General features: G+C 37.5%; 1 protein-coding gene across 2 annotated transcripts in view; it reads left to right on the top strand.

Annotated features, from left to right (window-relative positions):
• Positions 1 to 21,957, top strand: part of Fgd6 (FYVE, RhoGEF and PH domain containing 6) — a 120,524-nt gene extending 98,567 nt beyond the window's left edge. For both annotated transcript variants that reach the window (XM_076854965.2, XM_076854964.2), the window contains exons 16-21: positions 349 to 495; positions 1,935 to 2,037; positions 3,636 to 3,763; positions 9,634 to 9,762; positions 11,412 to 11,560; positions 19,236 to 21,957. In XM_076854965.2, the coding sequence (XP_076711080.1) occupies positions 349 to 495; positions 1,935 to 2,037; positions 3,636 to 3,763; positions 9,634 to 9,762; positions 11,412 to 11,560; positions 19,236 to 19,272 (693 nt within the window). In that variant the 3' untranslated portion in view covers positions 19,273 to 21,957. The remainder of the gene's footprint in view (positions 1 to 348; positions 496 to 1,934; positions 2,038 to 3,635; positions 3,764 to 9,633; positions 9,763 to 11,411; positions 11,561 to 19,235) is intronic.
• The last annotated feature ends 377 nt before the right edge of the window (positions 21,958 to 22,334 follow it).

Raw genomic sequence — 22,334 nt, 5'->3', positions numbered from 1 at the left:
TGCAGTAAGAGGGTTTTTAGAATATAGCTAACCTCAATATCCTGAGAACACAAAAAATAGAATAGCCCATGTTTCCTCCTACATCTTTTTTTAAAAATATTTTTTAGTGTTGATGGACTTTTATTTTATTCATTTATCTATATGTGGGGCTGAGAATTGAACCCAGTGCTTCGCACATATGAGGCAAGCACTCTACCACTGAGCCACAACCCCAGCCCCTCCTCCTATATCTTTAATGATACTATCAGCACCCAGGGACAGAGACGGCATCGCCACTGGCTAAAAAAGCCTCCATTCTGTCGCAGGCTGTGTGCATGGAGGTAATCAGAAGTCATTCTTTTCCCGCAGGCTGACTCAGAAAATAAAGATGAAGTTAGTCCCCTTGGATCAAAGGCTCCCATCTGGATTCCTGATACCAGAGCCACAATGTGTATGATCTGCACAAGCGAATTTACTCTGACCTGGAGACGACACCACTGCCGGGCCTGTGGAAAGGTCAGAGAGGACAACCCATCTGCATTGTGATTTCTCCTCTCGCTAGGCTGTGCACAGTGGGGAAGCATATTCCGCCCCAGAAACCCCTGCAGTCATCACAGAAAAAGAAAAAATAACCAAGATGGTTGTGGTAGAAAACATGGATATTGTCTTCTCTAAATATTTAGGAACAAGGGAAGGGAAATCTTGTTAGGGAACTTCCCTCCTCTCACCCTAAATGTACTTTCTGATGTTAGTAATAGAGAACTTACATTCAGAAACCCAAACTAACAAATCCATGATTAAACGATCCTCACATTTATAGCTAGCTATTTAAACCACCTCTGTCTACATACTAAGTATATAGCAAGGGGAACTTCCAGTGGTCAAATTATCCCTAATGACACTTATTAGTTTTTTTAGTCAGCTTTCCATTGCAGTAACAAATACCTGGAAAAAATCAACTTAAAAAGAGAAAAGGTTTATTTGGAGGCTCATGGTTTGCCCGTGGTGGCGCATCATGGTGGGAGTAGGAGCAGAGCATACGGCAGAGAAAACCTATTCACCTCAGCTGTTTACTGTTCATGGCCAGGAAAAGCATTTTAAAAAAGAGGAAGAGATCAGGGTTCCACAATTTCCTATGAGGACATACCCTCCATCACTTAAAACCTCCCATGAGGCCCCCTCTTTTACAGGTTCCACTACTCCCAATACACCCAATCTGGGGACCAGTGCTTTCAATCATAGGCCTTTGGGGTACTTTCCAGATCCAAACTGTAGCATAAGCCTTCTTGACATCAGTAATGTGAGCTTAATAACAATGATATCCACATTACTCTAAAGATTAAACAAGCCAGGTGCGGTGGCGTATGCCTGTAATCAGCTTGGGAGGCTGAGGCAGGCTTTGATCATGAATTCAGAGCCAGCCCAGCCTCAGCAAATGCGGGGCACTAAGCAACTCAGTGAGACCCTGTTTCTAAATAAAATACAAAAAATAGGGATGGGGATGTGGCTCAGTGATTGGGTGCCCTTAAATTCAATCCCTAGTACCAAAAAAAGAAAATGATTAAACAAGGAACAAGGTCCCATTTAGAGAGCACTTGGTACGGAGCCAGACACTTGGCAGAGGAGCATAGAAGTAGTCATTGCTGCAGCTGTGATGGTGATGATGATGGTAATGGTCAGTGCAGCTATCAGGACTTACTGCATGCTAGGCACTGTTCTAAGCACTTGATGCATATTAGCTCTTTGACTGCATTATTTTACATAGTAGTTGCTCCGTGATGATTTGTGGCCTCTCTGTCTTTCAAGTGTGATATCACATGCTAGTCCACTGTATGCCTGAACTCCATGAGGTTAAGTAAGAGAACTTGAGCATGTAACTGTTTTGAAAAGTGGACAGTGCTGTAAGACTTGAAACAAAAGTTATTCTAAACAAAATAATTGTAATGTGTTTTCAGATTGTATGCCAAGCTTGTTCATCAAATAAGTATGGCTTAGATTACCTGAAAAATCAGCCAGCAAGAGTATGTGAACACTGTTTCCAAGAGTTGCAGAAACTAGGTAATGTATAAGGAAAGATTTGACCAGAAATTCCATTTTTCCCTAGATGCTTTCCAATAGGCTTCTGAAAGAATTATCTTTGGTACATTAGCATTGTTGATGCTTGTCTTAAAATTAGTATTAAGGTTTCTTAACTCATACTTTGTGGTAATTTCCAAGAAAAGTTGGACTGAAATTTGTTTTTACAGTGTGAAAATGTTTTGCTAAGAAAACCAATTGTATAAAATTACAAAATTAAATACTTAAAACAAACGGGAACTTTAACTTGCAAGTTATTTTGAAGTTTCTTGTTTCCCATAATAGTGTGCTGGTAAGAATCATTTTCTAACTATTTATAAAGTCATGCTCTATGGAAACATGCCTGGTAACACTTTTAATGAGATTTTATTGTAGATTTTTGAACAAATACAAAATGATGCTTCATACATGTCCTCTAGTTATTTTCAGGCATCCTCCAGGCCAAGCGAATGCAAGTAGGACCATTCAAGTCTACATTTTGGATGGGGAAATGTAATTAAATTTCTGAAACATATAGAATCTAAATCTTGAAAAGATTGTCCTTTATGTCCATGAAAAATAACTTCTCCTCAGCAGATAGGAATATCTATGTGGGAAAAAAAAAAAAAGTAGATGACATCCTGTTTCAGAATCCATGTATTTGTGAATTAACAGTACATTGTAGTCTGTACATTTTCCATGTAGACACATCCCCTGTTCCTTTGCCAGCCTTTCTGTTCCTCCCTTTGTTCTTTGAACCCATAGTATGAACTGTAGACATTCAAAATTCATCTTTGAATCTTCCTTTCTAATCATCCACACCTATTTGGTTATTAAATCTTGTCAGCTTCTTCTCAAATAGTCTGTGTTGATTTTGTATCAGTCCTAATGAGGTCTAAATTACTTTAATAATTTTCTTTATGAGTTTTCCTTGTTACAAATCTCTCCTGACTACTGCCAGATTTAATTTCTAAATTTGATCTGGTCTTGACACACCCAACCTAAAGAGCATTCCAGGTCCCTTTTTTCCTAGCTTCCTTATTTTATAATGCAGTTGCTCACACTGACTTCTGTGTGGAGTGTTCTCCCCCCTCTTACACCTGGCAAACTACTTACGCCTCAGTGTCCAATGTAAATGTCTCCTTCTCTTCCTAGGGTTTCCTTTGCAGTCAGAATTAATTGTTCCCCCCTTTGTATCCTACAGAGCTCCTCTTTAGTACCTTGTTCATTGTAATGTTGTTACTTGGTTAAGTATCTAGACACTGAACAAAGTTAGGTATTTTTTAAGGCAGTAGGGAAGTTTTGGGGGGGGGATATTTTTTCCATTTGGCAGGACATTCATATGTTTCAGAATTCTAAAGGCACAAAAGGATAATTTCTTCACGTGGTTTAAATTTCAAAAAGTAGAAAATCAGACAGTGGAGTCTTCCTCTCACTCAGCTCTCAGCAGTCATCTTCCTTTCTCCAGGGCCATGGATGTCATCCATTTCTCAAGCATCCTTTTATGGCTATTTTGTACAATGTGTTTATTGATTTGAATTAAGTTGAAGCGCAGAGTGCCCCTCACCATTGGCTACATAAGTGTATCTGGTTTGTTGTAGATCGCCAGCACTCCCCTAAAGTTGGATCTCCTGGGAATCACAAATCTCCTTCAAGTGCCTTATCATCAGTCTTACATAGTATTCCATCAGGGAGGAAACAGAAAAAAATCCCAGCCGCTCTCAAAGAAGTAAGTGTTTCCATTAAACTTATAATGAGATAGAGGTTGAATTATTCATATGCACATAACATGCTGTTTTTATTTCATAAAGGAGGATGTCATTTCCCATTGCTATTAAAATATGAATTTTAATACTGGTGATGGAGATGGCTGATTTCTTACAATCTTGCTTGGTCTCCCTTATGACCTGAGTCATTTAGAAAATGGCTGTTGAAAGTTTCAGAGAACCTTTTATAGTAATGATAGAGAATAAAGCTAAGATGAACACATTTGAATTTTTAAAATTACTTCAAGAGGCTTCTTTCCAGAGGGAAGGAGTTCATAGAATAATGGGGGCCCTTTGTTAGCATTTAGTGATTTACATAATTTGTTATTTGTTGGCATCCTTTAATCTTAAATTTTTAAATAGTCAGGCTGGGGCTGGGGCTCAATGGTAGCACACTTGCCTGGCATGTGTGAAGCACTGGGTTCGATTCTCAGCACCACATAGACGTAAAATAATCGTCTATCAACAACTAAAAATATATATATTAAAAAAAAAACCCTGGTAACAAAGAAAATTTTATTAAACAGTCATAGCAGCATCTGCCAGCAGTAAAATCCACAGGCAACACTGATACCTTGTCATAGTTCCTCAAATGTAAGTGTCAATCAACAAGTGCCAGAGAGCAGACAGCATTGCCATTCTGGCCCCTCCCATCACAATTAATTATTCATTAGTTCCTCTTGTGCTAGTATTATAGCCCACAGAGCTGGTAGCTTTTATCTGTTGTTGTTGTCGTTGTTGTTTTGGTACTGGGGATTGAACCCAGGGCCACTTTACTACTGATTTACATCCCAACCCTTTTTATTTTTATTTTGAGGCAGGATCTTGCTAAACTGCTGAGGCTGGCCTCTAACTTGTCATTTCTTGCCTTAACCTCCCAAGTCACTGGGATTACAGGTGTGTGCTGCCATACCCAGCTGTTTTGTTTTGACATGCGGTCTCACTATGTTGCCTAGGCTAGCCCCAAACTCCTGTGCTTAAGGGGTCCTCCTGCCTCAGTCTCCCAAGTAGCTGGGACTGTAGGTACATGCCACCAACCCCAGATCTGACTAGGGTTTTTGATTCTCCTGCTTGTTTACCATGAAGGTGTTCTGTTATACAAAGTGGAAGCAAACAACTCTAAAAATTTGATGAGGATCATGATTCATAGGTAAAACTAAAGGTATAGTCCCAGTTGAAGTGATTGATAACTTATCTGATGAAATAGTAAGGATTTGAAGTTTCTAATTGCCAACCTTTATGTGAAACTGGTTAAGCCAATTTAGTGAGCACCTCTAAACTGTCTCTTCTATCCCTCAGTTCCCAAATATAAACCTGCATTCATAACTTTGAGGTTCTTGCCATGTGCTGTTATTCACACTTGAGGTCCCAGCTACTTGGGAAGCTGAGGAGGAAGGATCCCTTCAGCCCAGGAGTTTGGGGCCAGCCTGGGCAAAACAACAAGACCCTTTGTTTATAAATAAATGAATGAATGGATGAATAAAATAAATAAATAACCTACCTGCCTTAAGTTTCTTAATCAATTGAAGTGGTTCTCAATTCTCTATAATTTTTAACTTCTCCAATGTCATACTAGTTTCTAAATACAATTCTTTCAATTTGCTCCCGTCTTCAGTTGAAATTTGTCAGCATTGGTTACAAAACTCTTTAGAGTATAGCCTAGATTCAGTCTAACTTTAGTCCTGTTTTATGCTGCCCTCCAGTTCTTGAATACAGCCATTTCTTCCTTTAGTCAACTGATTTTCTAAGTGGCTCTGAGACCAGTTGCATCAGTATCTCCTGAGAACTTGGAAATTCTCAGGCCTCACCCAAAGTCTATAAAATCAGAAATTCTAACAAGCACCCTGGTGATTCACATGCGTGCTAATGTTTGAGAGCTACTTCTTTGACCTTTACAGTCATACCGGAGAAGTTAATATGTATATTTAAGTGCTGTAAACATCAAACTATAGTATTTTCCTTGGGAAGCTATGTTCTTTGGTTTTGTTTCACTTAATTGAAGTGAAATTCACATAACATGTAATTACCCATTTTAAAGTATACAGTTAGTGGCATTCAGTGTGCTCGAAATGTTGGGTAACCACGATATCTTTCTAGTTTCAAAACCTCTTCATCATTCCATATAAACACTCTTTGTACATTCAGTAATCAGTCCCTTTTCCCCTCCTCCCACCCTCTAGCAACCTCTAATCTGCTTCTGTCTCTCTGGAGTTGCCTATTCTGGTTATATCATGAAAAAGAAATTGTAGACTATGTGACTTTCATGTCCAGGTTCTTTTCACTTACCACAGTGTTTTCAAGGTTTGTCAAAATTACAGCATGGGTCAGTATTATAGCATGTATCATGCATGTCATTTCTTTTTTTTTAATATGTTTTAGTTTAATATGTTTTATTTTATTTATTTACTTATATGTGGTGCTGAGGATTGAACCCAGGACCTCACACATGCCAGGCAAGTGCTCTACCACTGAGCCACAACTCCAGCCCCACTTCATTTCTTTTATGTCTGAATGATATTTCATTTTATCTGTATTCCACAGTTTATCCATTCATCCCTTGATGAACATTTGAGATCTTTCCACCTTTTGGCTCTTACGGACTATGAACATCTATGTACAGATTTTTGTGTAGACATATATTTTCATATATCTTAGGTTTATGCTTAGGAATGGACTTGCTTGGTCATATGATAATTCTATGTTTAACTTTTTGACAAACTGAGAAGTTTTGTTTTGTTTTGTGGTACTGGGAATTGAACTCAGGGCCTCACACATGCTAGATAAGCACTTTAACCAATGAGCTACATGCATCCCAGCCCTTATTCCAGTGAAATTAGAAAATTTGTAGAAAACCCTCTGTTTTAGAATTACATTCAGATTCTTGGTACCCTTAGTAATGACAGACTGCTCCTTGAGTATTATTTATTTTTTATTTTTTAAAAAATATTTATTTTTTTAGTTTTAGGTGGGCATATATCTTTATTTTACATTTATGTGGTGCTGAGGTTCAAACCCAGGGCCTCATGCATGCTAGGCGAGCACTCTACCACTGAGCCACAATCATTTATTTGTCTGTGATGCTAAGGATTGAACCCAGTACGTCACATGTGCAGGCAAGCTCTCTGCCACTGAGCCAAAACCCCAGCCCTACTTGATAGACTTTTAAAGGATGCTTTTTTTTTTTTTACATAAGTCTACTTTCACTTAATTGACATTTGTAACTTAGTGTTAGATCTTAAAATTTCCACTAAACAATATATAATCCTTTTGTGAAATTTATAAGAAGTTCATATAGGGCTGGGGATGTGGCTCAAGCGGTAGCGCGCACGCTTGCCTGGCATGCATGCGGCCCAGGTTCGATCCTCAGCACCACATACAAACAAAGATGTTGTGTCTGCCGAAAACTAAAAAATAAATATTAAAAAATTCTCTCTCTCTCTCTCTCTCTCTCTCTCTCTCTCTCTCTCTCACTCTCTCTAAAAAAAAAAAGAAGAAGTTCATATAATTCATCCATTAATGCATAATTAAAGATATACTTTTAAAATTCACAGGGCTAGTCAGGCACAGTGGTGTGTACATGTAATCCCAACTACTTGGGAGACTGAGGCAGGAGAATCAAAAGTTCAAGTAACTTTTGATTAGTAACAAGTTAGTAACTCAGTAAGACCCTATCTCAAAATAAAAAATAAAAAGGGCTGGGGATATAGTTCAATAGTAAAACATCCCTAGGTTCAATTCCCAGTACCATAAAAAAAAAAATTTAGATAAAATAAAATTCACAAGTCTGGGTAGCAGTAGGACACTTACCTAGCATGAACAAGGCCCTGGCACTACAAATATAAAATTAAAGAACCCCTCTCACCGCCCCCCTCCCATGATAGTTTTCTATAGCTGTATAACAAATTACCACAAACTTGGTAGTTTGAAATAACATGCATTTACTATCTCAGGAGTCCAGGCATGTTTTAGGTGGGACTTCTGCAGCACCATAATCAAGGTTTGGCCAGTGTTGAATTCTCATTTGGAACTTCAACTGGGAAAGGGGCTGTTTTAGAGCTCTTTCAGGTTTTTTGGAGAATTCATTTCCTTGCTGTTGCAGACTGAAAGCCTAGCTTCTTAAGAAGCTACTTTCTGCTAGTGATCACCCTCAGCCCCTTGCCAGTGGACCTTTCAACATAACTACAAAGGGAAAAGTTTCTGTGGTCAGTTTTCTAGCTTGAGGGAGTCTTATATAATGTAGCATAATCATGAGGTGACATCCCATCACCTTCATCAGATTTTTTTTATTTGTTCTTTTGAGTTATACATGACAGTGGGATGTATTTTGATGTATCATACATACATGAACTATAAATTCCCACTTTTGGTGGTTATACATGATGTAGAGTTACACAGGTCGAATATTCAGATATGAACATAAGAGAGTTATGTCCAATTTATTCTACTGTCTTTCCTTTTCCCACCCCCCATCAGATTCTTTTCATTAGAAGTAAGTCATAGGTTCTGTCCTTGCTCAATAGGAGGAAGCACGACACTGTGACTGTCAGAGACAAGGATCATAGGAGGTCACCTTAAGAGTCTACCCACCTGGCTAAGGTGTAGCTCACTGGTAGAGTGCTTGCCTATGGGCCATGAGGATTCCCAGCAACACACCCACACATACACAACCACACACACGCACAGAGTCTGCCTGCCACACTTCTAATAAGGCGAATCCTAAACATGATTTAAAAAAAAAAAAAAAGCACTTTAAATTGCCAGATTATAATCACTGATGCTTTTTTGCATAAAAATTTGAACATCTTCAACTTTATATATATACATATATATACTGATAAACCTTCTTTATTTTATTTATTTATATGTGGTGCTGAGAATTGAACCCAGTGCCTCACACATGCTAGACAAGTGCTCTACCACTGAGCCACAACCCCAGGTGCATTTTCAACTTTTATAAAACAAAAATATGCTGCTGTTTCTTTTCTTCTTCCTTTTGATTTTGTACTGGGAATTGAACCTAGGGCTTCACACATGCTATGCCAGCACTCTACATTGAGCTACATCTTCAGTCTTTATTTATTGTATTTTGAGATCAGGTCTAAGTTGTACAAGCTGACCTTGAACTAATCATGATCCTCCTGCCTCCAGAGTAACTAGAATTTCAGGCATGTACCACCATGCCTCAATAGCTTCTTCTCTTTCAGAACATAGTTTGGGGAGCAAGATTGATCCTTAAAACAACCTCCATTAATAGAATTTTCAGGCTTTTTATCTCAATGATAGAGTGCTTGTCTAGCATTGTAAGGCCCTGGGTTAGATCCTCATTGGGGGTGAGGGGATTTTCTACTTACTATTCATTGAATGGTTTTTAGAAGTCCAAAAAGTTACTTCAGGAATGGAGTTAACGATTTAAATAATTTCCCCCTAATATTTGCAAGAAAAGCAGTAGATAACATATGCAGTCCCAAAATGCATCTTCAGAAAAAAACATGGAAGGCTTCTGGGTTATTTTTCTTCTCCTACCAAATCAGAAAATACAGAGGATCCTACTAACACAGACAGACAGACAGACACACACACACACACACACACACACACACACACGCGCGTGCAAGCATGGTAATAGGTAAAGTTCTAGAACTTGTTTCTAAGAGCAAGGGTTTTTATGCTCATGCAAATTTGTATTGTAGCAGACTTTGAAAATGTACAATTTCATTCTGAAAGATTCTGTTGTTATGGTGATTGCTATTAATTCTTAATGATTACAACCAACTTTGCTGTTCTTTACAATTTGTCCAAAAACCATTAAACTATGTATGGGGCTTACTTACAGGTATCAGCAAACACAGAAGATTCTTCTATGAGTGGCTATTTGTACAGATCAAAGGGCAATAAGAAACCATGGAAACACTTGTGGTTTGTCATAAAAAATAAAGTGTTGTATACATATGCTGCAAGTGAGGTAAGATGTGAAATCTAAAGATGAGTAATTTGGGGGTCTTGTTTTAGTTTGTGTACGTTTTATTGCTCTGCTTTTGTTTTTGCGTTGGTGGGGGTAGAATCCAGGCCCTTCCCCAGCTCCTTGTTGCTTTGGTTTGGAGCAAGGTGGTGTCATTTTTAATGGGTACCTAATAGAGAGCTCTTACTCACCTTACTCACCTGTTAAGAATTTTCCACAGTAATAAAGTACAAGTCTTCCTGGGTGACTACTACCACTTCACTAAAGGCAGAGCTTCTTATCCCTTTGAGACAGAGACAAAGGTCAGGCAGCCAGTGTAGGTAATGAACAATGGGGGTCAGGTCAAGAGACTGAGGACTGGTTATCAAAGAGAGAACAATGGGTTGCTAACGGTTAACCTCCTCTTGTGCTCCTCTGCACTCTGGGTTGCTAACAATTAACTTCCATGCTCCTGCTCCCAGTCACTTACACAGGGAAGAAAGAGAAGGCAGTGATTAAAGAGTGGGTTATGAGGTCTATAAGAAAGGCAAGTCCACCCCCTCCCACAGGCTTTCGGCTCCAAGGACCCCTTCTCTTTAAAGAAGTCTGTCTCTATCACTTTCTTAAATAAAACTTGCTATACTTGCCTTGGCGTTTCTCTGGTGTGAGTTCTTCAACACCGGGAAACAAGAACACATTCCTGATCTCCACTGCACCAGTATCACTTTCTGTCCAGCTCTCTTGGGTGACACTCTCAGGACTGTCCCTGTTAACACAAAAGGGACTGAGCTTGACGCAAACTTCACGGATCAGCACAGCTTTTATGTAGGGATGGAGTGACGCCTCTGATGGACCCACTTTCCTTGTGGAAAATGAGCCACGGGCCAGAGGGGGAGTTTAGGCTTATATCGATTACACTGAGAAGTGACTTAATTAATGAGCATGTCAGTTTGGGCTGTCTTTACTGGGCCAAATGGAGGATGTGATGTTAGTGGTTAGTGTCTGGGAAAGAATTTGTGTAAGGTGGAATCAATGTTTTGGCCTCTTCCCAGAAACTATCATTTCAGATTTGACAAATATCTCCTCCCCAGGGCCTGGGAAAGACTGTCTTGGGAAAGGATCAATGTATTGCCTTCTCCCTCATTCCTTCTCCCTAGGCCACATTATTTTGGGGTTTGTCATTTTCCATATCCAACAGTCCCCTGATTATATTGGTCAGACCTCAGCATAATAAAATAGGCTTTGGATTATAAACAGTTTCTAGCTGTTGCTGAAATTCTGTCCTTTTCTTCTACCCAAAACCCCTGGTGTTCTCACAGCCTAGAAAAATCTCCAGGGTCCAAGCTGTTCTTTAGGAGGATCTGGGTAACTCACCTTTCCAAGCTGTGCTTCTCCATCCATAAAATTAAAGTAATATAGTCACTTTCCTTGGTTGTAGTGAAAATAATGTGAAATTCAATGAATGTGAACATGCTGAAATTTTCTAGCACAGTGTCTGGAGGTGGGGAGTGGATGGCTCAATAAATATTGTGGAATAAATAAAAAATTAATAATAGAATTTTTTTACATATATGTAGATGAAGTTAATTTGGAGCTACATTGATCAAAAGCTCTCAAGTCTGAATTGTGTCTCAGTTTAAAAGCCCATCTTTATTTGTCTATTTTTAAATTAGGATGTGGCAGCTTTGGAGAGCCAGCCTTTATTAGGATTCACTGTAACTCAAGTCAAAGATGAGAATTCAGAGTCTAAAGTGTTTCAGTTACTGCACAAAAACATGTTATTTTATGTGTTCAAAGCAGATGATGCTCACGCAGCTCAGAAGTAAGTAATGCAGACTTATTTTCCTTTCATATGTGAGATTTCAAGTTTCCTATTTAAATGATTGACTTTAAGATTACCTTCTTTAAGGCATGGGGACAACTCAGAATTTAAACCATGGGTCCAAATTAGACAGATTTAATATATTATTCAAACTCTTTAGAATTGTTCTAAAACAAAGGAAAGCAAGGGTAGGAAAGCAAGGGTATCTGGAATAGTTTCAGGAGACAGATGGGAAAAGAAGATGGGTAGTCCTGTCCAAAGTATTCTGTCCACACATGACCTCAGAGGAAGCAGCATGGTGCAGCTCTGCTGAGGAAGGGAAGCTGAGGCATCTGACCTCTCCATCACTGAGGCTAAGAATCTTCCCTTGAAACATTCCAGGGCTTTGGCCATCCAGTGATTCAATTATGCTGTGCAACAGCAGGAGTTGAAACAGCTGCTTACAAACATACTTCTCTGAGAAAAAGGTCAAACATGTGAAGAGGCTCCATGCTGTTTTCAGTGACTGAGTAGAAGGAAATGGATATCATTTTAGATGGTGAAAGCTGAAAGCCTCTTCAGCATTCCAACAGGAATCTTGATTTATTTAGATGTTATAAAGTTATTTAACAGATTAGAGGAGGTATATGTATCTTTGTGAAATCAGGGTCCCTGCTGAACAAAATAGATCAGTTCACCTCTTTTTCATTTGAGTTGTACTTTGGCTCACAAAATACACTTTTGTGTTTTTCCTAAGAGATGTATGTTCATGTTTTCTCAGGGGGCTTTAATGTGCTTGAAGATTTTTTTTTTTTTATTGGTTATTCAAAACATTACAAAGATTGCAGAATCACATCGGTTACACATCCACATTTTTACATAATACCATAATAGTAACTGTTGTATTCTGCTACCTTTCCTATCCTCTACTATCCCCCCTCCCCTCCCCTCCCATCTTCTCTCTCTACCCCATCTACTGTAATTCATTTCTCTCCTTATTTTTTTCCCATTCCCCTCACAAACTCTTATATGTAATTTTGTATAACAATGAGGGTCTCCTTCCAGTTCCAAGCAATTTCCCTTTTCTCTCCCTTTCCCTCCCACTTCATGACTCTGCTTACAATGTTAATCTTTTCCTCCTGCTCTTCCTCCCTGCTCTGTTCTTGGTTGCTCTCATTATATCAAAGAAGACATTTGGCATTTGTTTTTTAGGGATTGGCTAGCTTCACTTAGCATAATCTGCTCTAGTGCCATCCATTTCCCTGCAAATTCCATGATTTTGTCATTTCTTAGTGCTGCGTAGTACTCCATTGTGTATAAATGCCACATTTTTTTTATCCATTCATCTATTGAGGGGCATCGGGGTTGGTTCCACAGTCTAGCTATTGTGAATTGTGCTGCTATGAACATCGATGTGGCAGTATCCCTGTAGTACGCTCTTTTGAGGTCTTCAGGGAATAGTCCGAGAAGGGCAATAGCTGGGTCAAATGGTGGTTCCATTCCCAGCTTTCCCAGGAATCTCCATACTGCTTTCCATATTGGCCTCATCATTTTGCAGTCCCACCAGCAATGTATAAGAGTACCCTTTTCCCCACATCCTCGCCAGCACTTGTTATTGTTCGACTTCATAATGGCTGCCAATCTTACTGGAGTGAGATGGTATCTTAGGGTGGTTTTGATTTGCATTTCTCTGACTGCTAGAGATGGTGAGCATTTTTTCATGTACTTGTTGATTGATTGTATGTCCTCCTCTGAGAAGTGTCTGTTCAGGTCTTTGGCCCATTTGTTGATTGGGTTATTTGTTTTCTTATTGTTTAATTTTTTGAGTTCTTTGTATACTCTGGATATTAGGGCTCTATCTGAAGTGTGAGGAGTAAAAATTTGTTCCCATGATGTAGGCTCCCTATTTACCTCTCTTATTGTTTCTCTTGCTGAGAAAAAACTTTTTAGTTTAAGTAAGTCCCATTTGTTGATTCTTGTTTTTAACTCTTGTGCTATGGGTGTCCTATTAAGGAATTTGGAGCCCGACCCCACAATATGTAGATCGGAGCCAACCTTTTCATCTATCAGACGCATAGTCTCTGATTTGATATCAAGGTCCTTGATCCATTTTGAGTTAACTTTTGTGCATGGCGAGAGGAGGGGATTCAGTTTCATTTTATTGCATATGGATTTCCAGTTTTCCCAGCACCATTTGTTGAAGATGCTATCCTTCCTCCATTGCATGCTTTTAGCCCCTTTATCGAATATAAGATAGTTGTATTTTTGTGGATTGGTTTCTGTGTCCTCTATTCTATACCATTGGTCCACCCGCCTGTTTTGGTACCAGTACCATGCTGTTTTTGTTACTATTGCTTTGTAGTACAGTTTGAAATCTGGTATCGCTACACCTCCTGATTCACACTTCCTGCTTAGAATTGCTTTTGCTATTCTGGGTCTTTTATTTTTCCATATGAATTTCATGATTGCTTTATCTATTTCTACAAGAAATGCCGTTGGGATTTTGATTGGCATTGCATTGAACCTATAGAGAACTTTTGGTAATATTGCCATTTTGATGATATTAGTTCTGCCTATCCATGAACAGGGTATATTTTTCCATCTTCTGAGATCTTCTTCTATTTCTCTCTTTAGGGTTCTGTAGTTTTCATTGTATAAATCTTTCACCTCTTTTGTTAGGTTGATTCCCAAGTGTTTTATTTTTTTTGAGGATATTGTGAATGGGGTAGATGTCCTCATTTCCAGTTCAGAAGATTTGTCACTGATATACAGGAATGCCTTTGATTTATGCGTGTTGATTTTATATCCAGCCACTTTGCTGAATTCATTTATTAGCTCTAGTAGTTTCTTTGTAGACCCTTTTGTGTCTTCTAGGTATAGGATCATATCATCCGCAAATAGTGATAATTTAAGTTCTTCTTTTCCTATTTTTATGCCTTTAATTTCTTTCGTCTGTCTAATTGCTCTGGCCAGTGTTTCGAGAACTATATTGAATAGAAGTGGTGAGAGAGGGCATCCCTGTCTTGTTCCAGATTTTAGAGGGAATGCCTTCAGTTTTTTTCCATTTAGAATGATGCTAGCCTGAGGCTTAGCATATATAGCTTTTATAATTTTGAGGTAAGTTCCTGTTATCCCTAGTTTTTCTAATGTTTTGAACATAAAGGGATGCTGTACTTTGTCGAATGCTTTTTCTGCGTCCACCGAGATGATCATATGGTTCTTATCTTTAAGTCTATTGATGTGGTGAATAACGTTTATTGATTTCCGTATATTGAACCAGCCTTGCATCCCAGGGATGAATCCTACTTGATCATGGTGCACAATCTTTTTGATATGTTTTTGTATACGATTTGCCAGAATTTTATTGAGGATTTTTGCATCTAAATTCATTAGGGATATTGGTCTGTAGTTTTCTTTCTTTGAGGTGTCCTTCTCTGGTTTGGGAATCAGGGTGATATTGGCCTCATAGAATGAATTTGGGAGTTCTCCCTCTTTTTCTATCTCCTGAAATAGATTATGGAGTATTGGTATTAGTTCCTCTTTAAATGTTTTGTAAAACTCTGCTGTATATCCATCCGGTCCTGGGCTTTTCTTGGTTGGTAGTCTTTTGATGGCTTCTTCTATTTCCTCACTTGATATTGGTCTGTTTAGGTTGTTTATATCTTCATGACTCAATCTGGGTAGTTCATATGTCTCAAGGAATTTATCGATGCCTTCACTATCTTCTATTTTATTAGAGTATAGGGTTTCAAAATAATTTCTAATTATCGTCTGTATTTCTGAATTGTCTGTTGTGATGTTGCCTTTTTCATCCCGTAAGCTAGTAATTTGGGTTCTCTCTCTTCTTCTCTTTGTTAGTGTGGCTAGTGGTCTATCAATCTTATTTATTTTTTCAAAGAACCAACTTTTAGTTTTGTCAATTTTTTCGATTGTTTCTTTTGTTTCGATTTCATTGATTTCTGCTCTAATTTTAATTATTTCTTGCCTTCTACTGTATTTGCTGCTGATTTGTTCTTCTTTTTCTAAGGCTTTGAGGTGTAGTATGAGGTCATTTATTTGTTGGCTTTTCCTTCTTTTAAGGAATGAACTCCATGAAATGAATTTTCCTCTTAGTACTGCTTTCATAGTGTCCCAAAGATTTCGATATGTTGTTTCTGAGTTTTCGTTTACCTCTAAGAATTTTTTAATTTCCTCTTTGATGTCTTCTGTAACCCTTTGTTCATTCAGTAGCATATTGTTTAATCTCCATGTGATGTAGGGTTTTTCCTTTCTCATTTTATTATTGATTTCCAATTTCATTCCATTATGATCAGATAAAATGCATGGTAGTATCTCAACTCCTTTGTAATTGCTAAGCTTTGCCCTGTGACATAATATATGGTCTATTTTTGAGAAGGATCCATGTGCTGCTGAGAAGAAAGTGTATCCGCTTGATGTTGGGTGGTATATTCTGTATATATCAATTAAGTCTAAGTTATTTATTGTATTATTGAGCTCTATGGTTTCTTTATTCAATTTTTGTTTGGAAGATCTGTCCATTGGTGAGAGAGGTGTATTAAAATCTCCCATGATTATTGTGTTGTGGTCTATTAGACTCTTGAACTTGAGAAGAGTTTGTTTGATGAACGTAGCTGCACCATTGTTTGGGGCATATATATTAATGATCGTCAAGTCTTGTTGGTGTATGGTTCCCTTGAGCAGTATGTATTGTCCTTGTTTATCCCTTTTGATTAACTTTGGCTTGAAGTCTATTTTATTTGATACAAGTATGGACACCCCTGCTTGCTTCCGGGGTCCGTATGAGTGATATGATTTTTCCCAACCTTTCACCTTCAGTCTGTGTATGTCTTTTCCTATCAGATGAGTCTCCTGTAGGCAGCATATTGTTGGATCTTTTTTTTTAATCCATTCTACTAGCCTATGTCTTTTGATTGGTGCATTTAAGCCATTAACATTTAGGGTTACTATTGAGATATGGTTTGTATTTCCAGCCATATTTGGTTATGTATGATACTTAACATGATTAGTTTTTCCTCTATGCTTAGTTTTTCCTTTATTGTACTACCTCCCTTTGTTGGTTTTCATTGTTATTTTTCATTTCCTCTTCCTGTAATGTTTTGCCAAGGATGTTTTGAAGAGCTGGTTTTCTAGCTGCAAATTCTTTTAACTTTTGCTTATCGTGGAAGATTTTTATTTCATCTTCAATCCTGAAGCTTAATTTCGCTGGATACATGATTCTTGGTTGGAACCCTTTTTCTTTCAGCGTTTGAAATATGTTGTTCCAGGATCTTCTAGCTTTCAGAGTCTGTGTTTAAAAAAAAAAAAAAAAAAAAAAGAGTGCTTTGAATAAGCAAGTCTGGTGGTTTCTTAAGGCAATTAGAATCTACATATCAGAATTGCCTGGATTCTGACTGCCAAACAGATTCATACAGTGTAGCTTAGTGGCAAAGTGCTTGCCTAGCATGCATGAGGCACTGGGTTTGATCCTCAGCACCACATCACAATTAACAAATAAAACAAAGGCATTCTGTCCATCTACAACTACAAAAAAAAAATGTTTTTAAATAAATAAAAATAAAGATATTGTGTCCATCTACAACTGAAAAAACCATGCTGTAAGGCTGCCTCCACCCTCCACCCCTGGCCAGTTTTAGGATGTTCTGTAGTGCATAGCTGTTTTTCTGGTTCTTTTTTTTTTTTTTTTTTTTTAATATTTATTTTTTAGTTCTCAGCGGACACAACATCTTTGTTTGTATGTGGTGCTGAGGATCGAACCCGGGCCACACGCATGCCAGGCGAGCACGCTACCACTTGAGCCACATCCCCAGCCCCTGTTTTTCTAAATAATTCTCTGTGGGTATTGAAAAATATTTTAAAATTATATTACTTTACTCTTTTTTTCTGTAAAAAATATTTGGACAAAATAGTAATCACCCTAAGATTCTGCAACATATTGTCTTTCTCATAATTTTCATCTATATTTATCATGAAACTGATAAAAATTATTGCTTTTCAAATACATGATCTTTTGCTTATACCATTAAGTTGACTCAACTGAAAGGCTGTTAAAACAGAATTAAATGTAATTGGGTGAAAAAAATCAACTTACGGGGCTGGGGATGTGGCTCAAGCGGTAGCACGCTCGCCTGGCATGCATGCGGCCCGGTTCGATCCTCAGCACCACATACAAAACAAAGATGTTGTGTCTGCCAATAACTAAAAAATAAATATTAAAATTCTCTCTCTCTCTCTCTCTCTCTCTCTCTCTCTCTCTCTCTCTCTCTCTCTCCCTCACTCTCTCTTTAAAAAAAAAAGAAAAAAAATCAACTTACTTATAATTTAGAATTGATCCAAGCTAAATTGTAAGTTTCTCTTTGAAGCTATTTATATCATATGGATTGCATTTTTTGTACATGACAGAATATTAAAATGTGTTAATTTTACTGGAAAATTGTGAGACACTTTAAAAGTTTTGCTATTATAACTTATAGGCTATTTATGTACAAAATTCAAAATTTTTAAAATTTTGCCCTTGAAATTTGACCTGAATCTATTATGGGGTGTTCTTACTAATGAAAATGAGTGATTTCAAATGTTCATAGTTGCCTGGACCCCCCCCCCCCCACCACCACCACCATTTGTGTTGTTGTTGTTGTCGTTCTGGGGATTGAATCCAGGGGCACTCTACCACTAACTAACTGAGTTATACCTCCAGCCACCCCTACCGCCAGCTTTGAATAAGGCAAATATGACATTTCAAAATGACTTTATTTTATGTATTTATTTTTATGTGGTACTGAGGATCGAACCCAGTACCTCACATGTGCTAGGCAAGTACTCCACCACTGAGCCACAACTCCATACCCTTTTTATTTTTTGAGATGGGGTCTTGCTAAGTTGCTGACTTGCAATCCTCCTACCTCAGTCGTCAAGTTGCTGAATTAGAAGTGTGCACCATAGCGCCAGGCTGGACTCTTTTTTTTTAACCTATTACTGTAAGAAATTATATTTCAGTAAGGAAGGGAAAAATAAGTTCAGAAGCAATAAGACTAATAGGTATGGAAAAGAAACTTCCCCCAAGTGCCTAATGAATAATTGCAGCTGTGTTTATTGTCGAATTAAAACATTGAACTAAAGAATTTTGGAAAGACTTCTGTGAAATTTTGAAAAGCTTTCATTTTGCATGTAGAATTTTGATCAATTGGGAGTGGACTAAATGCCATATTGATGTCCTTTAATGAAAAGTATTGGGACCAGTCTGGAGTAGGGTAGGAGATATCCAAAGAAATTCTGGTAGGGTCAAAGGAGGAGGAAACAGGCACACAGCTACTGTTCTTACTAGTACTGAGTCAGAACATCAGAAAAGAGAAAAGGAGTTGTAATAAAAGCCTTTGCTGATATAGCTACTTCCATAACCAATTACATGGGAGCATCGGGACTTTATAAAACTTTTTACACATGAAATGTTCCCTTTCGCCTGCCTCATAATCATAAGAGAGACACTTGGCAGGCCAAATTTTGAACCATATTACCAAATAAAAGGCAGTTCCATGTATACAAGGATTTTAGTTTGCCCTAAGGTCTTAAATATCCTGTCATGGTAATCCAGTCTACAGGCCCAGTTATGATCCATATTGTGCTCACGTATATCAGATGATTGGGTTTTACACATCTAACAGATTTCTCTCATTAACAGGTGGATAGAAGCATTTCAGGAAGGCACAATATTATAGCAGTATTGGTTTCATCTTTTCTGTGATTCCAAAGAAGTGGAATTTCATCAGAATGGAGTAAAAGCAATTCAAGCATTTTATGAAAATAAACACTGCCAAGATAAATCCAACCAAACACTTCATCAGATATAAGAAATTATTTTGTTAGGTATAAGGAGTTTTTTTAATTAATGTTTGCTTTTTCATGTATGTTATTTATTAAAGTTGTGATGTTTACTTAATGGTCAGAATTGTTTCTGAGATTCACACTGAATTCTAAAGTACCATTTCTTTAGAGACCAGAAAACTTACCTTAATATTATATACAGTGTTAATTATTTGTGACACAGTCCACATCATTTTCTCTGCTTTTACACTGTGACATTTTCACTAGTGACAAATCTTTGTAAGTTAAAAAAAAAAAACACATATCAAGAAGCAAATTTTCACGTGGTGCTTGGTTTAGAAATTAAGATTATCATAAAAATGCTGGTGAAAAATGCATATCTTTGAATTAATAAGTTAGATGAATTTTTTTTAATCTTTCAATGAAAAATATATGGCTAGCTTCTACCTCAGTAACTGTGAAATGAAATTTCAGTAAATTGTCTAAAGTATTTCTACCTTATGTATGTCTTCTGGCATGAGTTAATATTAATCATCAAAGAATTATAACAAAGGAATAGAAATCTGACTTTTATCAAACTGTAAGTAGGAATGAGGATGTTTTCATTTGCAGAGACACAAGTAATCAACTCTATGGGCTTTTCATTAATTGAGTATTTTTTTAAATAGCAAAATATGGCAAGTATTATTTTATATAATATTCCCTGCTATTTTGAGAATTCTCAGCCCAAGTCAGGTATTTATAAGTGTTACATTTCCTATAATGTTGAGCTTTAAAAAAAAAATGAACTGGAATTACCATGTTAGAAAAGCACAAATTCTAAGCCAATATCAACTGAAATTGTATAGTATTCTTTTTCAGGTCTTTTTATACCATTTGTGATGTGACCTTGGTAATAAAAATAACTTTTTTTAACTATCTGTGCACCTACATTGCTAATTCTGGCATACTATTGCTTAATATATGAACCATCTTATGCATAAAATTGTGGATCAACAATAGAAAAATAAAATCAATGGCTGAGGTTGTGGATCAGTGGTAGAGTCCTTGCCTAGGACGTGTGAGGCACTGGGTTTGATACTCAGCACCACATAATAAATAAGTAAAATAAAGGTATTGTGTCCATCTATAACAAAAAAAAATTTAAGAAAAAGAAAAATGAAATCAGCACAGTGATTAAAGTTGTTCCTGATATTCATAATATACATTTTGTCTACTGAGTTTAAATTATAAATTATCTTAAAAGGCAAGGTTATCTATAGACTATATCATTAAAGGGTACAAGAATTTTTTGCTTCATTGTAAAGGATTTTCTAATTCATTGTGATACTGATAGTCAAAAGAATTACATCCTGAATGCCTTCATGGGGCCTTTTAGATGCAAACAAACTAGATCTAGAGTTGGTAGCTATAGTCTTTTCTGGCTATTTCCTGCTATGGCATTGTCATAATCCCTATGCAGCCTTCCACACAATCCTAACATGCTATCCTCCCAAGTATTTTTGTCACATCAGGTAAACTGATATTTCTTTGTAGCTCACTTTAATCAAGATCACATAAATTAAGTTTTCCACCTTAACACCTCTGCATTTTTAGTATATTCTTTTTGGAGGCCAGTGAATGCCTAATAAATATTTCCTTCTGTTGCACTGTCTGGCATTTAGCAATACAACAGATTATTTGGGGTTCTTATTCCTCCTTGAGTTCTTGGCCTTTAAAATTCGGCATAAATCTCAGGATCTAAAAATTATCAGCCGGACTATTCTATCTTTGACATCTGGCTGAATAAAGTACCAGACTAGCCCAGTGTGGTGGCTTGCATCTATAAACCCATCAATTTGGGAAGCTGAAGCAGGAGGATTGTAAATTTGAGGACAGCCTTGGCAATTTAGCAAAGCCCTAAGCAATTTAGCAAGACCCTGTCTCAACATAAAAAATAAAAAGGGCTGGGGGCTGGGGTTGTGGCTCAGCGGGAGAACACTCACCTTGCACATGCAAGACCCAGGGTTCTATCCTCAGCACCACATAAAAATAAATAAGTGGAATAAAGGTATTGTGTCCAACTACAACAAAAGAATTCAATAAATAAATAAAAGGGCTGGGACTATAGCTCAGTGGTTAACCACCCCTGGGTTTAACCTCTTGTACCCACGCAAACACAAACAAAGTAAACATACATAGAGGAGACAAAGCTAGCACAGACTTTAATTACATGTGAAACTCATGTATAACTGTATTCTCCTAGCCATTTTGAAAAATATAAAATAGAAGGCATCAGATTATTCATCCCCATAAAGTAGTTTGTTAAATAGTGTTAGATTCTCTCCCGCCCCACGTATCAGTCCTTGATAACTTACTAAAGATGATCAATTATTATTTATTTAATCTGGCTCACTCAGTGCTAACTAAGAACCCAGTTACTTACAATCTGTTGTAAACTATTTTTTTTTTAATTTTTATTGTTGGTTGTTCAAAACATTACATAGTTCTTGATATATCATATTTCACACTTTGATTCAAGTGGGATATGAACTCCCATTTTTACCCCGTATACAGATTGCAGAATCACATCGGTTACACATCCATTGATTTACATATTGCCATACTAGTGTCTGTTGTATTCTGCTGCCTTTCCTATCCTCTACTATCCCCCCTCCCCCCTCCCCTCTTCTCTCTCTACCCCCTCTACTGTAGTTCATTTCTTCCCCCTTGTATTTTTTTACCTTTTCCCCTCACTTCCTCTTGTATGTAATTTTGTATACCCCTGAGGGTCTCCTTCCATTTCCATGCAATTTCCCTTCTCTCTCCCTTTCCCTCCCACCTCTCATCCCTGTTTAATGTTAATCTTCTTCTCATGCTCCTCGTCCCTACTCTGTTCTTAGTTACTCTCTTTATATCAAAGAAGACATTTGGCATTTGTTTTTAAGGGATTGGCTAGCTTCACTTAGCATAATCT

This window comes from Callospermophilus lateralis, chromosome 4, assembly GCF_048772815.1.
Source record: "Callospermophilus lateralis isolate mCalLat2 chromosome 4, mCalLat2.hap1, whole genome shotgun sequence".
Lineage (NCBI taxonomy): Eukaryota > Metazoa > Chordata > Mammalia > Rodentia > Sciuridae > Callospermophilus > Callospermophilus lateralis.
This window is presented reverse-complemented; position numbering and strand designations above follow the sequence as displayed.